The following is a 16,542-nucleotide window of genomic DNA, read 5'->3' on the forward strand; positions in this document are numbered from 1 at the left end:
TAGCTAAGCAGGATCTGCCCTGGTTGCATATGAATGGGAGACTTGATGTGTGAGCACTGCAAGATATTCCCCTCAGGGGATGAAGCTGCTCTGGGAAGAGCAGAAGGTTTCAAGTTCCCTCCCTGGCTTCTCCAAGATAGGGCTGAGAGAGATTCCTGCCTGCAACCTTGGAGAAGCCGCTGCCAGTCTGTGAAGACAATACTGAGCTAGATAGACCAATGGTCTGACTCTATATATGGCAGTTTCCTGTTTCTAATTCTTTTGAGATAATTCTGGAAGTTTCCTTGCCCCCATTGGGCGCTACCACCCACCACACTCCACTCTGGGCCATCCCTTTCCCCTTGATTTGAAGCGATACATTTGCTGGAATCCCCATGATTCCCTATGGGAAAATTCTTAGAGATGTGTAAACTTAAAAAATTCACAAAAAATCAGCCCTTTGCCTAATTCCTTTGAAATTTGGGTGGTAGCTTCCACCCATTGGACACTACCACCACCACCCACTCTTTTTGCCCTGGGACCCTTTTTAAAAATCCAAATAGATTCGGATTTGGAAAATTTGGCTACAAAACAAAACAGGGCTGATTCAGATTCAGAAAATTTGGGTACAAAACAAAACGGGGGTGTTTCGATTAGGATACGAATCGAAACAAGAAAATTCCAAAATGCACACCCATACATTTTGTCACCCACTCACCTAGTTTGAAGAGATCCTTTTGGAGCTCCTCACACTCCATTTTGGATTTCACTACCCTAAATAGTTTGGTGTCATCTGCAGATTTGGTCACCTCGCAGCTTACCCCAACTTCTAGATCATTTATGAATAAATTAAAAAGGACCAGTCCCAGTGCAGATCCCAGGGGGAGCCTACTCCTTACTTCCCTCCATTGTGAAAACTCTCCATTTATACCTACCCTCTGTTTCTTGTCCTTCAACCAGTTACCAATCCATACATGTACTTGTCCCCTTATCCCATGACTCCTACGTTTTTTCAAGAGTCTTTGATGAGGAACTTTGTCGAAAGCTTTTTGGAAGTCCAGGTATACTATGTCAACTGGGTCACCTTTATCCACTCACCTGTTGACACTCTCAAAGAACTCCAAATGGTTTGTGAGGCAAGATTTACCTTTGCAGAAGCCATGTTCTCCCCAGCAGGGCCTGTTCTTCTGTATGTTTAATAATTTTATCCTTGGGAATGCTTTCTATCAATTTGCCTGGAACAACGTTAAGCTAACCAGCCTGTAATTTCCCAGATCACCTCATGATCCCTTTTTGAAAATTGGTGTTACATTTGCTACTTTCCAGTCCTCTAGTACATAGCCTAATTGTAGGAATAAGTTATATATTTTTGCAAGGAGGTTGTCAATTTCACATTTGAGTTCTTTAAGGGCCCTTGAATCGATTCTGTCTGGCCCTGGCAATTTGCTAGTTTTTACGTTTTCCAGACAGTTTAGAACATCAACTCTAAAGGATCATCAGATAGAACTCTTGTCATTTCTCTCTGATTCAGTTCTTTAGGCTCTATCCCTGAAAAGCCTGGTTCAGGAACACGTATATGCTCAGGATCCTCTGCTGTGAAGACAGATGCAAAAACCTCATTTCGCTTCTCTGCAACCTCCATATCGTCAATAATCCCTTTCACTCTCTCATTGTCTAATGGTTCAACCACCTTCTGATATATTTAAGAAGTTTTTGTTATTCCCCTTGATGCTTTTAGCTAAATGTTCCTCAAACTCTCTTTTCGCCTCCCTTATTGTCACTTTGCATTTCTTTTGCCAGAGTTTGCGTACCTTTCTGTTCTCTTCATTTGGGCAGTCCTTCCAATTTCTGAAGGAAGTCTTTTTCTCCTTAATGGCTTCCTTGACTTTACCTGTTAGCCATGCTGACGTCTTCCTGGACTTAGTGGTACCTTTCCTCCTTTTGGGTATACATTCTAACTGGACTTCTAGTATTGTGATTTTGAGTAAACTCCATGCATTCAGCAGTGAAGTGACTCTCCTGATTTTCCCTTTCAGTTTTCTTTTCACCATACTGATTTTGGAGAAGTTTCCTCTTCTGAAATTCAAAGTGTCTGTGTTAGACTTCCTTGGTGATTCTCTCCCCGCATGTATGCTGAATTTGATCGCACTATGGTCACTGTTCCATAAAGGGTACATCATTTATTTATTTATTTATAGATCGAATTTGTACACTGCCCCAAACTTTCATCTCTGGGCGGTTAACAATAGCATAAAACAAGTTAAAAACATATACAAAAACTTACACTGACATCACGGACCAGGTCCTGGATGCCACTCAGGATTAAGTCCAAGGACACCTTCTTTCTGGTTGGTTCCATGACCAATTGTTCTAGGGCACAGTCATTCAGTGTATCTAGAAATCTGACCTCTTTGTCATCATCTGATTGTGAATTTACCCAGTCTATGTGTGGGTAATTGAAGTCATCCATTATTACTGCCCTGCCTCTCCTTGATGCCTCCCTGATTTCCTTCTGCAACTCCCAGTCACTATCAGTGTCCATTTAGTCTTGAGTATTCTTCCGAGAGACCTCGTCTCAAAGGCTTCCAGGTTTTTATGTGCTTCTTTCTTGATGGTCCAGGTTTCACATCCATACAGAAGAAGAGACCAGAGGTAGCATTTGCATCATCAGAGGTTAAACGACAATTTGAGGGGATTTTTAGTGGGAAAACAGCACAGAAGCAAATGAGCAAACATGCTCCACCTTTGCACCATGGTCATAATCCAGATTGGGCCCTTATATGGCTGCTATTTTAAAAGGAAAAAAATAGATTGTGTGTGTGTGTTTACATAATGGCCTGTAAGTACTTTAAAAGTAGGTAGGCGATGAATTGGAGGTTCTGGGGAGCATGCATTCCTCTCGAGCACATTGCTTGTAGCCCCAACACACTCAATTACCGAGTTCCACCCTGGATTCTCCCAAGATTCTCTGCCCAGCTTGACACTTAGATTTGAAATTGGGCAGAGAATCTCAAGAGAAGTTAGGGTGAAGCTCAGTACCTGGGTATGTTGGCAGTTTAAGACAACATGCCTGACGGGACCATGGGCTCCCTGGGACCTCTGGTTCCTCCTCCTACTTTGTAAGTACTTACAGGTGGTCGTGTGAAACGTGTTCAATGACACATTTGACATCATGTCTAGTTGGGCCCACAAATTTTCTTTGTTTCGAGAAATTCAGGGCTTTCCCCATGGTCTGAAGACTTCTAATATTAAACTGTTATCTCAATAGGGTGAGTTCCTTATACATTTCTTTTGAACTTGTCTGTTTATACAATTTTTCTAGGTCCCCATTTCTCTCAAAATATCTTCGGCTTCCTGATTTCCTTTTTTAATTTAAATAAGATGAAAGCGTAATAAAGTGGTCTGTCACCACGGCCTTCTCTGCATTCCAGATAACTCTTTGATCCATCTCCCTCATGGAGTTTAGTCTAAACTGCTGCTGAATTTCTTCTTTGATTGTATTCTTAACCTAATCCTTTTGGAGCAATATTGTATTTAATCTCCAAGATCAAAACTGAGTGGGAAGTCTAGCATTCCATTGTATTACCACAGGTGCAAAATCTGCATTAATTGGAGACACTGTCTTAACATTTTATCTAGGCCAAAATTCCTGGTGTAGCAATAAAGTAATGAATACTTGAAAATGAATCATGTGGAGAAGATTTAAAATGTGTAGGCTCAAGTTGGTAGATAACAGTATCTCCATGCATCACTATGTTTAAAGGGCTCTGGATTATTTTGGAAACATACCAGCCGCAGAGAGGCCATATTTTGAATAGATCAGATGTGACTTAAATTTCAAGTCACAACTGACATTAAATATAAGTCAAACCTGATCAAATAATTAAAAAAACTTCTCACTAAACACAAAAAGTCAAATGACATATTTAATTTGGCTGGTTTATTATTATTATTTATTATTTCTTTTGGTAAATAGAAGCCATGGGACTCAGCTGGATCAGAACCGTGGCTGAATTACTGCGCAGTGTTAACAGACCATTGTTAGCATTGCTGTTAACAATGTTAACAGCAGCAAGAGTGCTTTTGCGAAACTGCAGCTTTTTAACAGACTGCATATGCAGTTTCGCAAAAGCACTCTTGCGCAAATGCAAAAATTGCACAAATGCAGTTGTATGATGGGCGACCATTATTTCCAATGGCCATCCATCATGAAACTCCATTTGTGCAAGTTTGTGCATTTGCACAAGAGCGATCTTGTGTAATGGTGTGCACGGTCCATTAAAAAGCACATGGAACATTGCCCAGTATGTCAGCCTATGGCGGGAGCAAAGGCTTAAGTCTCTGTCCGTGGTCCCAAAATGCAACAGAAGCCCCTGTGCCTGCTATTTACAAAAAAGAAAAGGCATGGAAAGAAAAAAGAACTCAGATGCACAAGGCCAAACATGTCTGAAGTCAGGTCTAGTTTGGTCCTAGGCTGCATCACCCACTGAAATGCCCTCCTCAACAAAATCATGTAGTTATTGAAACTACAAGAAAGAACCATGTCTGTAGCCAGCCTAAACATTTAAGAGGGGACGTTAAAAAAGGGTGTGTGTGTGTCAGGTTTTACTACCTTAGTTGCTCTCCATTACATTACAATATAGCAGCTCAAAAATTGTTTGTAAAAAAATTGGGCGGGGGAGAGAAAAATATAGGCAGAACATCCTACCCTAGCTCCCCCTGGCTATGGATCTGCAACATAGGAACATAGGAAGCTGCCATATACCGGGTCAGACCATTGTCCATGTAGCTCAGTATTGTCTGCACAGACTGGCAGCAGCTTCTCCAAGGTTGCAGGCAGGAGTCTCTCTCAGCCCTATCTTGGAGATTCCAGGGAGGGAAATTGGAACCTTCTGTATGCAAGCTTGCAGATGCTCTTCCCAGAGCAGCTCCATCCCCTGAAGGGAATATCTTACAGTGCTCACACAGGTAGTCTCCCATTAAAACGCAAACCAGACTGGACCCTGCTTAGCAAAGGGGGCAATTCATGCTTGCTACCACAAGACCAGCTCTCCTCCCATCTAGAAAGAACTGTTTTTGTTCTAACAAAAAATGGACAAACATAGGGGCATAAATACATTCCACGGTGACTTTCATCGTACACATGTACCTTTTATCTAAACAAAGGGCAGTTTCCCACGATTGGCACCAAGTCTCTGGTTCCTGGAGAGTGCAGGCTCCTGGAGGACATGTTGGGTGAAGCTGCCAGCCGGTGGTTCCCAACTTGCCCACCTGAGATTCTACCAGCTTTCTCTGCCCAATTGGAACCAAGATTTGAAGTTGGGCGGAGAAGGTTGGTCAACTCTCAGGCAGGCGGCTAGGGAACCACCAGTTGTCAGGTTTGCACATCACTCCTACTGGGAGCATGCTCTCGCTGGGCACCACAGGCTCCCAGATTCCAGATTTGGTAGTGATCGTGTGAAGCAGCCCAAGCTGTTGATTCTCATCCACAAAGTAATATTTTAAAAAACAAATGGACCAGTATCAATTTAAGAATTTGTGACTCTTTTTTAATTCTATCCATCAGACCACAAAACCTTCCGGGCCCCATTCTTCCCATTTCTTAATATGAGTTCCTTATAAGACATTAAAAAACCAGCAACTTCCTTTTTCTTTTTGAAGTGTTCGACTGAATAATGAACTCATTAATTTTCATATTGCCACAGGAAGTGGGCCAGGAACAGGAAGCAGCCTGCTGAGGAACTTATTAGCACACTTGTCTTCTCTTTGTACAGTATTGATTCAGATGTCTGACATGAAGGCAGATAGGGGTTCAAAGAAAAGGGGAGGGACTCTTTCAGTACACATTCCCAGAGCAAAAGAGAGCTGAGTCTAGAGGCTCAGCCTCTGACCTGATGCAGACTTTTTACATTCACAATCATTACAAAGTCAGTACACAGTGCATGCATTTATGTCGTTTCAAATTTCTCAGTCCAGTAGAGGGAGGCGTGGCTTCTCCTGCCTTTGGTCCTGTTGTCAGCTGGCAGTAACAAGCTGGATTAAAGGTGCGCTGCACAGTGGGTGAAGGAGAGGGGCAAATTACAGAATCTGCTGGGGAAGAATGGATAGGAGGGGCTGCCTCTCCTTCTGCAGCATCAGAGAAGTCAAGCTTAGTCAGATGCTCTCCAGGATGTGACATGGTAATTCTACTGGGAACCCTTGTAAAGATAGCATAGCTAAAATCATGGATTTGATGCAGCATAGCCCCCTCTTCTCCAGGGACCGACTCTGAGAGGCTTCACATGATCACTGCCAAGTCAGTAAGTCAGGAACATTTGGTTCCCAGTCAGCACGTGCTCCGGGCAGCTGTGTTGTCTGAACCCATCAACCACCAGTTCTTAGTCTGCCATACCAATTTCAACCCCAAATTCACTTTTGTTACCTGGATGTGAAGTTGGGTGTAAAAAGCCTTGGACTGAAGCTGGTAAGGTGGCATGGAAACCAGTGGCTGGTGGGGTCAGAGTCGATGACGCATCTGCCAGGAGCATGTGCTCACTAGGAACTGGAGGTTCCTGCTTATTGACTGGGCAGTGATCGTGTGAAGCTGCTTTCTGTTCTCCCTAGTAAAATCACTTTTCCTTTTTTTGCCTTTTAGGGATGCCTTGTTAAAAATTCATTTGCTAGTGTCATTCTTTATGGTCCAGCTTCCTCCCCAGAACCTCTAAATGTTGCATCTCTAGGTGACATGCCTCTTATTCTCATGCATCTAAATTCCTGCGCATGAGCACTAAGGCACCATTGCATGCACTGCCACTGGTGAGATAGAGTTTAAATAATGTTGTAGGGAAAAGGTGTCTTTCTTGAATATCTTTAACCCAAGGAGCAAAATCACTCCTGGTTTTTAAATTAGTGGTGGACAAACTATTGCTGAGGAAATGAATACAGCCAAGGTTGTAGCTATAATTGAGTTGATGGGTTCATCGAACCTGGGCCCCCGAGCTCCAGAGGGTCCCCCAGCTCCACCCCTCCATATTTTCTCCATTATTTCCCTCACTTCAAGGGGTCACCGGGGAGAGGAGTGAACACGGGCCCCCTCTTCCCTAGCTATGCCTCTGAATACAGCATACAAGAGGAAGCAAGGTTTATTCTTAGCGTTGTTTCCTACTACACAAAGGGCAGACTCAGTCCATCCCCATCCCTGAGCATCTCCTTTCTTCAGAATTTTCTAACAGAAAGGAAAGAAGAATGATGGAAGGGAAAACAAGAATGATGAGAAAAAGACAAATAGGGAGAGTGGGAAAATAATAAGGGAAAGCAGGCAGGCAGGAAATGAAAAATGAGGCCATAGAGTGGACTCACACAACCATCAGCAAGTCAGTAAGTGGGGAGAATGTCAGAGATATGTTGGGAACCAAGAGTGCACACTCCAGGTGGGAGTAACATACAAACCTGCCCAAGTCTGGTTCCCACACTCTCTTCATGACATTCTCCTGAGATTCTCTGCCCAACTTCATATCTTGGTTATGGCGATCAAGAGAATGTTGGGCAAACAATCTCGGGGACTGGACTTGGGTGGGTTCAGATGTCATGCCCTTCAGGAGTGCATGCCTTCAGTTCCCAACATATCTCCAACATTTTTCACACAATGCATGGTTAATCTATAGAATTCTCTGCCACAGGATGTGGTGGTCAGGCTTTAAAAGGGGCTTGGACAAATTCATGGAGGACAGGTCTACCTATGGCTACTAGTCTGGATGGCGCAGGCTACCTCCAATTCAGAGGCAGGATGCCTCTGAATACTAATTGCAGGGAAGCGACAGCAGGAGAGTGGGAATGCCTTCATCTCCTGCATGGGGGCTTCCCAGACATCTGGGGGACCACTGTGGCAAGCAGGATGCTGGACTAAATATGCCTTGGGCCTGTTCCAACAAGGTTCTTCTTATGCTCTTATGTAAGAACCAAAATGTGATAGATGTGCAACACTTTAATACAGTTAGAATGCTGTTGTTGAACATATGAGGTTACCTTATGTTGAGCCAGGCCGTTGATCCATTTCGCCTGGAACAGTTTATTCCACTCAGCAGGAGCATCCCAAGGTCTCAGATAGGTGGCTTTCCCAGTGCTGCAAGTTAATATATTAATGTTTGCTGGAAACGCTAGGGATTGAAGCTGGGGCTTGATGAAAAACATGTGCTCTGCTACTGAACTTTGACCCTGTAACTCTGAGCTTCAAGGTGGTCTTCATTCCCCCCTTTGTAAAGTCCCCCACTCAATATATCTGGACCTGTTCTTTTGCAGTGGCAACAACTTCATTATCACGTCAGAGCTCATCCGCCTCCCAGATGACTGCACTGTGGGTTACATCATTGAGTGCAAGTTAGGAGGACGCCTGGTCCCTAGTGCCCTGTTCCACTCTCACCTGGAGAACCTGCCGCTAATCCAGAGATCCCAACTGACCAAGCAGGTGAGAAGGTGCAGGAAGAGAAAAGAAACTAGAGGAAAGCTGTGCACAGCTTCAATTGCTTTCCAGACGGAAGGGTGGGTTTTTTAAAGTGTCAGAAACAAGCTCTTGTTACATATCTGTTGTGCAGAATCCAATCATCTTCCCTTGAGGTTGCCCATCTGTTGCAGTGATATAGCATTTTCTCCATTCAGCTGGGATGTGTTATATTTTGTACCTGGGGGTAATACAATTCTTCTCCTCAATGAAGTCATCCATTGCTGTTGAGATTGCTAGGGTCAGCCTGTGCCTTTTTGCTAGTTCCTGTGGAAAGTTATCTTCGCATCCATTATGTGTGACCAGTTATCCTGCCATTGTCTTTGAATGAGGATTTGCAGAGCTATCAAAATGCAATGGAGGTTGTCTGGATAAGGGAGAGAGAAGGAGGGTCAGGAAAAGGAGAGCGAAGGAGGCAGGCAGGCAGGCAGTCATTCACATTATCTCCTCAGTAATTGTGACACTGATTGAATCAATCATGCATTATTTAGAGGCAGCCTTCCTGACAAATGCTTCCCCAGACACTTCTCTGCAATAATAGGCAAGAGGATGAAAAGGCAATTAACTAGCCAATAAAACTTCTGCCAGTCAAAGCCCAAGGAAAGGCACCTCCTCCTCCTCTTTGGAACGGAAGGACGACTGCCAATAAATTGCCCACATGTCTGCTGAGAGCAGAGCTTTACCATCAGCAGAATCACATGGTGCAGTTCTTGCTGGACTCTACCATTTTAGAATGCAGGTGGTGGATTGCATAATTAATTAATTAATTAATTAATTGACATATTTTATACCACCCAAAATGTGCATCTCTGGGCGGTTTACAATTAAAATCATTTAAACATTAAAATCATTAACATTAAAATCATTTAAAACCAACATTAAAAATTAAAACCATAAGTCTCATTAAAAGCCTGGGTGAATAAATGTGTCTTCGGTGCCTTTTAAAAAGTTTCCAGAGATGGGGAGGCTCTTATTTCAACAGGGAGCACATTCCAAAGTCTAGGGGCAGCAATGGAGAAGGCCCGTTCCTGAGTAGCCGCCAGATGAGTTGGCAGAAATCGCAGAAGAATCTCTCCAGGTGATCTTAACAGGCAGTGGGGCTCATGGTGAAGAAGACGTTCTCTTAAATACCCAGGGCCTAAGCTGTTTAGGGCTTTATAAGTAATAACCAGGACCTTTTATTTTGCCTGGAGACGTTCTTTCAACACAGGAGTAATATGGTCTGTCCTAGATGACCCAGAGACCAACCTGGCTGCTGCATTCTGGACCAACTGCAGTTTACAGACTGTTTACAAAGGCAGCCCCACATAGAGCACATTGCAGTAATCCAGCCTAGAGGTTACCAGCATATATACCACTGTTTTGAGGTCCTTCATCTCAAGAAACAGATGCAACTGCAGGGGCGTAACTATCATAGGGCAAGGGGAGACAGTTGTCTGGGGGCCCACTGCCTTGGGGCCCACCCAGAGGCAAGTCACATAACTGACTCCCCCAGCCGCACACCCGCCCGGGCTTCCTTCAGTTGTATTCATCCTCCGAAATTGATGCGAGTGTTAAGACCTGGAGCTACCAGAACAGCATGTCTTTATCTAGGACCATTAAATGACTTGCATTGTCCACAATTTGCAAAACCTTAAAAAAAAAAATTTAGGCTGATGTTCTATTGTGGCACATAGGAGATATATATAGATATAGATATAGATATCCATCTGCATGCTTTTTGTTACCACTATTCAGCGAGCTTCAGTGACAGGGGGCACCATTTTAAAATCTTGTCTCTGGGCCCACTCCAACCTTGCTACGCCCCTGTGCAACTGGTATATCAGCTGAAGCTGATAAAAAACACCTCTGGCTACTGCCTCAACCTGGGACACCAGGGAGAGGTTCGGATCCAGAATCACCCCCATACTGCGTACCTGTTCCTTCTGGGGGAGCGTGACGCCATCCAGAACTGGCAGATGAAAATCGTCTCCTGAGTTCTGACCCCACACAATAAGTACCTCTGTCTTATCTGGATTCAGCCTCAGTTTGTTATCCCTCATCCAGTCCATCACTGCCTCCAGGCAGGCATTTAGAGAGGTTATGCCTTCTCCTGATGATGCTGACATGGAAAAACGATTTGGGTGTCATCAGCATATTGATAACACCCTACACTAAATTTCCTGATGATCTCTCCCAGTGGTTTCATGTAGATGTTAAACCACATCAGAGACAATATGGAGCCCTGAGGTACACCATAGGAAACTTCAGATTTTGAAGAACAACAGTCTCCAAGAGACACCAAATCTGCCCATGAGGTAGGAGCGGAACCCCCAATCCCCTTAAATGTTCCAGAAGGATACTATGGACAATAGTATCGAAAGGCATCGATAGATCCAAAAGGACCAACAGAGTCACTTTCCTCCAAGACCACCTGGAGCTGGCGGGCCACCACCTTCTCAATCACCTTGCCCAGCCATGGAAGGTTGGAGACAGGCCTGTAGCTGCTTAACTCTGAGGGATCCGAGGCAGGCTTCTTCAGAAGCGATCTAATGATTGCCTCCTTAAGGCAAGGAGGCATCCTGCTCTCCCTCAGAGAAGCATTTTATAATCTTGACCAGGCCCTCTACAACAGCCTGCCTGCCAGATAATATAAGCCATGTCGGGCAAGGATCAAGAGGACAGCTGGTAGGCTGCACCATTCCGAGCAACTTGTCCACATCCTCAGGGGTTACAAACTGAAATTGATCCAGGAACATAACATAAGAGGAGCTGCTGGACACCTCGGCATCAAACTCTGTAACAATTGTGGAGTTTGAATGTAAGTCAGCCCAAATACAAGAGTTTTTGTCCACAAAAGACTCATTAAAAACATCACAGCGAGTAATTGTTGGTTCCAAGTACTGATTCAAGAGGGAAGAGGCGCACATTAACCCCTTTGCATCCCTGAACAACTCTGCTGGACATGTATTTGCTGATGTGATTTGGATGCTCTCCCACTGGAACATCTGCCTGGACATTTTTTTTTTTAAAAAAGTAGCCAGTAAGAAGACTAGGTTAGAACCAGAGTGGAGCCAAAACCATCCTTATCTGCAGGCTATGAAGTTACATCTCCCATTTCATTGGTGCTTTGTTGGGGGAGGCATTAAGTTTGCCTATTGCACCATCAGCACTATTCACCCCACATTTACCTTCACTTCATCTAAGTCCTGTGGCTGTTAACAACCAGGTCACAGTTATCTGGTCCTATCCAACATCTCTCCAGTAGCTATTGCTGCTGTCTACCTTATGTTTCTTTTTAGATTCTGAGCTCTTTGAGGACAGGGGATCTTCTTATTATTTATTTATTTATTCTTTGGAATAAATAAAAAATAAACCACTTTGGAAACCTTTGTTGAAAAGCGGTATATAAATAGGAATATTAGTCTTGTTCTGTGCTGGAAGTCAGGAAAGGCTTGCTCTGTTGTAAACACCCACAGGAAAAAACAGTAAATTAAATTGGGTTGGTTGCTGTTGGGGTTTGTGATTATTTGGCAAAGCACCAAGGAAGCTACCACTCCAGATACAAAGTGCAGAGTTTAGTTGTTGCAGCTATTTAAGTAACACACATGGAGATAATTGTAGATTCTAAGTTACTTAACTAGTTTATTGGTGAAGTACATTTGGGATAGGAAAGACCTGTCCTATCAGCTACATAATGAATAGGGAGGGAGAGAGATATGTTTCCATCTTCTCTTTAGGAGGAAAGGAAGAGGGCTGACTCACTACAGGACGTACCTGAGCAGTGAAGACAGGGGTTATAGAGTAAAAGGCAAAGCAGGGACAGGTAAGGAGACTGGGAGGCTAGTCACACGATTGTAGAAAACTGGGCTAGCCTCCACTAGTGCGATTTCCTACAACCGTGTGAACCATCTGGCTTGGCTGTGAGCCCAGTGGTTCTTGAGCGGGTAACCCACTCAAGTAGCCCGCCCCTTAAACCGGGTTTGCGGAGCGAGTGCTATGCAAACCAGTTTTTTGGGGATCGTGAGTAGCTGCGCCGTGGCTCTGCACCATGGCTACTCACGAGTAGACCTTCGGCGGGAGGCTGAAAAGCAGCCTCCTGGCTCGGGGGGGTGTCTCCCCAGTATGCCCCCCGCACTCGTGCAGGGCATACAGGAGCTTCCGGGGGCCATGTGGCCTCTGAACTCCCCAGCTCCCGCTGGCTCCGTCACGGAGCCAGCAGTCATGTGGACGGCTGATCCAGCCGCCCAGGGCTCCTGCCCTGCTCGTCTGTGGGGAGAGTGGGCTTAGCCCGCTCTCCCCGCAAAACCGGCAAAAGCGAGTCTCACTGATCATGAGACCTGCCTCCCTCACTAAATACCTCTACTCCCAATGCCCCTAGTGGTCATTAGGATAGTTGGTGCAAAGGGTCAATGCACTGGAACTCCATCTCCAACAGTTGCATCTCACAAACCCTCAATTTAACGATCATATTTTCTTCTGGGCAACAGCTTGGGTCAGTCACCATCAGAACACTTTCCCTTAACATACTGTATTTACCTGAATCCAAGACTAGGTTTTCCCCGAGTCTGGTGGTATTAGAAATCAGGAGGTCATCTTCAATTCAGAATCCTGCTCCTTTCTAGTAAATGCAGGTATAGCATGTATGTATCTCTTCTCTACCTTTTAAGAGAGTTGTCTTAAATTCAGAGTTGTGTTCGATTCGGGTAAATACAGTAATAACTTTCTATCTGGAGAGATTTTTCTGTGGGGGGAATGTTCAAACATGCAATTCTTAACCTCATTTGCAGTCTAAAGTGGCCTATCCTGGCAAGATCTACTACTACTACTGCTGCTGCTGCTGCTACTAAGGATGTTTATATACCGCTCTTCAACAAAATTCTCAAAGCGGCTTACATAGAAAAATAAATAATACATAAATAAGATGGCTCCCTGTCCCCAAAGGGCTCACAATCTAAAAAGAAACACAAGAGAGACACCAGCAACAGCCACTGGAGGGATGCTGTGCTGGGGGTTGGATAGGGCCAGTTGCTCTTCCCCCGCTAAATATAAGAGAATCCCCACTTTAAAAGGTGCCTCTTTGCTCAGTTAGCGGGGAGCCAATGGGGCCTGAGCCCCCAGTGAACAGCTCAGAGCCCTAAATCTCATCAACCCCTTCTTTCTCAAATGGGGTGGTGGTGAGCAGTTGCCTCTGTTGACACTGCCTCATTTGCAGCAACAACAGAGATCATGTTGTTCCAGCAGCAGCGATTGCTTCTCATCTCTGTCTCGTCCCTAAAAGGTGCTGTGCTGGAGGCAGAACAGATGCTTTCGCTCCCAAGACAGCACTTGCCTCCTCCGGTTTCCCTTTGGGGAGGAATCAGGCCTAATTATTCTTGGGGAGGCAGGACTGAGGTTAATTTTCAAAGGGGCAGCTGTGGGCCCGGGCCCTGGATCTTTTGAGTACCTAGCAACGTCCCTGACTCCCCCACTCCCGCCATGTGATTCTACGAATTGTGTTGCTCAGCATTGCGTCTCACCCCTTGCACGGAAATTGCTCAGAGGAAAAAGAAGCGAGGCAGAGAGCTTGGGGAATTGGCAGGTGGCTCCTACCACCAGTGGGTAAGAGAGGTTAGGATCGGGTCTGGCCTTGTCATTGGGCCCTGCATGTCAGCTTGAGAGATGAAGCCGAGGCTTGGTAAGTTGGAGGAATTCTTAGGCAGCAGAATGTGGTGGGAAGTCTTGGATGGACATGTGATAACACTGCTCAGAAGCATCAGTGTCTCCGAAGCAATCAGTGCTGTGATGCATAGAACAAGCATGTTGCCTAGAGGGCATAATTATTCCACAGTGATCCCTTGTTCTTTTGCTGATTTCCTTATAGGTCACTCTGAGTTACGGCATGTTTGAGAAGAAGCTCAATGCGATCAAGCTGGCCGGTCCCTTCTCCAAGCAAGATGACCCTTCCAGGTGTGTCCTAGGACAGCAGCTCCTTGCTTAGCCTTTGAGAATGGGCAGGAGCTCAGTGGCAGCGCACAGGCTTTGCAAGCAGAAGGTCCCAGGTTCAGTTCCTAGCATCTCCAAGCAAGGCTGGGGAAGACTCCTGGAAAGCCACTGCCAGTCAGTGAAAACAATACCTCACTAGATAGGACCACAACTCCCATAATCCCCAGCATCAGTGGCTAATAGCCAGGGATTATGGGAGTTGTAGGCCAACATCTGCAGGAGGGCAGAAGCTGAGCAGCCCTGGGCTAGATGTACCAATGGTATGACTCAGTAGAAGAAGATAAGAGCCCTGCTGGATCAGGCCAAAGCCTATCTAATCCAGCATCCTGTTTCCCATAGAGCCAGCTAGGAGAGGAGAGCAGGTCTTGTGGTAGTGAGCATGAATTGTCCCCTCTGCTAAGCAGGGTCAACTTTGGTTTACATTTGGATGGGAGACTGTGAGTGCTGTAAGATATTCCCCTTAGGGGACGGGCCATAGTTCAATGGAAGAGCATTTGAATGCTTGTCTGCAGAACGTCTCAAGTTCACTCCCTGGCATCTCCAGGTAGGGCTGAGAGAGGTTCCTGCCTGAAACCTTGGAGAGCCATTGCCAGTCAGTGTACACAATACGGAGTAGATGGACCAATAGTCTGACTCGATATAAAGCAGCTTCCTATGTTCCTATGCCTCTGGGAAGCTCACCTGCAGAACATGAAGGCACGACAACCCCTCTCCTGCTGTCACTCTCATGCAAATTCAGAGGCCAACTGCCATCATGACTAGTGGCCATTGTTATTGTCCTTCATGAATTTGTAACCTTCTTTTAAAGCAATCTTAATCTAGTGGCCATCACAATCTTGTGGCAATGAATTCCACAGATCAAGAATGTACTGCCTGCTGAAGTACTTTCTTTTGCCCACTCTAAATCTCCTGCTAATCAGTTTCATTGGATGACTCCTCATCCGTGAGTCGTGAGCAAGGAGAAAAAACCTCTCTATACACTTTCTCCACACCGTGTGTAAAGTTAGAAGCCTCAACCATGTGTCTCCAATAGCTGCCTTTTTTCTAAAAAACCCCAAATGCTGTAGCCTTTCCTTGAAACAAAAATGTTCCAGCCCCCTGGTCATTTTGGTTGCCCTCTTCTGCACCTTTCCCAGCCCCACAATCTCCTTTTGAGGTGTGGCAACCATCTGTATCATGGCAGCTTTATGTTTACATCCAGTGTAGGGTGCTGGTAATGTTAGGAGGGCTGAAGATGGGTGCATGTAGCACGGACAGAGCCAAATGGGGACACTGAAGAACTTTTGTAACCAAGGCCTGTAATTAAGGAAGCTGTACGGCCAGAGCGGGGGTGGCTTCGTTTCTGCTGCTCGTGGCGTGCTGTCCTTCATCATCCTTTAATCTCAGCCTTTATTGCAAAGTTGGAAACTGAAGCCAACATTCAAGGTTGCTCACTCCCCAGGGCCTGGGCAGGGCATGTTCTGCTTCCGATTAAATTTGCGCAGGATTAGAGGGCTGGGAGCATCCGTGTAGGCATTTTGCTGCAGTGCAGTGTGATAGCAGCTGGGCTTGGATGGGGCATTGGGGAGCATGCACTCCTCCTCCTCCCCCCCACCCCTGCAGCAAAAGCTCTCTCTTGATGTGCCCCCAACCCTCTCTGTTCCAGGTTCCGCTCAATCCACTGCCTGCTTTATCCAGACACTCCCTGGTGCCCACAGCATGTGACGATCGGCCAGAAACCGTCGTAGTAGCACGCCAGGTGCTGATTGGTTGGGTGGAAGGATTTCTCAACACGCACACGCCCATTGTTCAATGCAGCACAGTGGCTACATGCTGACCCAGCAAAGGCTTTGTTTATAGATGGCTGGAAAAGGCCTCCAAAGGCAAGAGCGGAGAGCCATGGTACAAGTAAGAAGAAGATGGCTGGATTTGGAGTGACACTCGGATGCTGCCTCTGCTCCTGCTTCTGTTATTCAGGGGGCAGGGGGGAGATGGGAGGAATCTGGCCTGCTTTTGTTGAGAGCTGTCTTGCAAGTGATGGAGAAGAGATGGTCAAATTCTGGTCTGAATTGGCTGGTCAGCTAGGCTGCAAGTGGGGGATTGTAATGGAGACTTATGACCTTGCGTGTAGTAAATGAGCACAC

The 16,542-nt window shown here is 45.5% G+C and overlaps 1 protein-coding gene across 1 annotated transcript in view; it reads left to right on the forward strand.

Moving 5' to 3' along the window:
• Positions 1 to 16,146, forward strand: part of MFNG (MFNG O-fucosylpeptide 3-beta-N-acetylglucosaminyltransferase) — a 54,791-nt gene extending 38,645 nt beyond the window's left edge. Inside the window, exons 6-8 of the mRNA XM_053256242.1 lie at positions 8,257 to 8,422; positions 14,298 to 14,383; positions 16,065 to 16,146. Of these exons, the coding sequence (XP_053112217.1) occupies positions 8,257 to 8,422; positions 14,298 to 14,383; positions 16,065 to 16,146 (334 nt within the window). The remainder of the gene's footprint in view (positions 1 to 8,256; positions 8,423 to 14,297; positions 14,384 to 16,064) is intronic.
• The last annotated feature ends 396 nt before the right edge of the window (positions 16,147 to 16,542 follow it).

This window comes from Hemicordylus capensis, chromosome 5 (assembly GCF_027244095.1).
Source record: "Hemicordylus capensis ecotype Gifberg chromosome 5, rHemCap1.1.pri, whole genome shotgun sequence".
NCBI lineage: Eukaryota > Metazoa > Chordata > Lepidosauria > Squamata > Cordylidae > Hemicordylus > Hemicordylus capensis.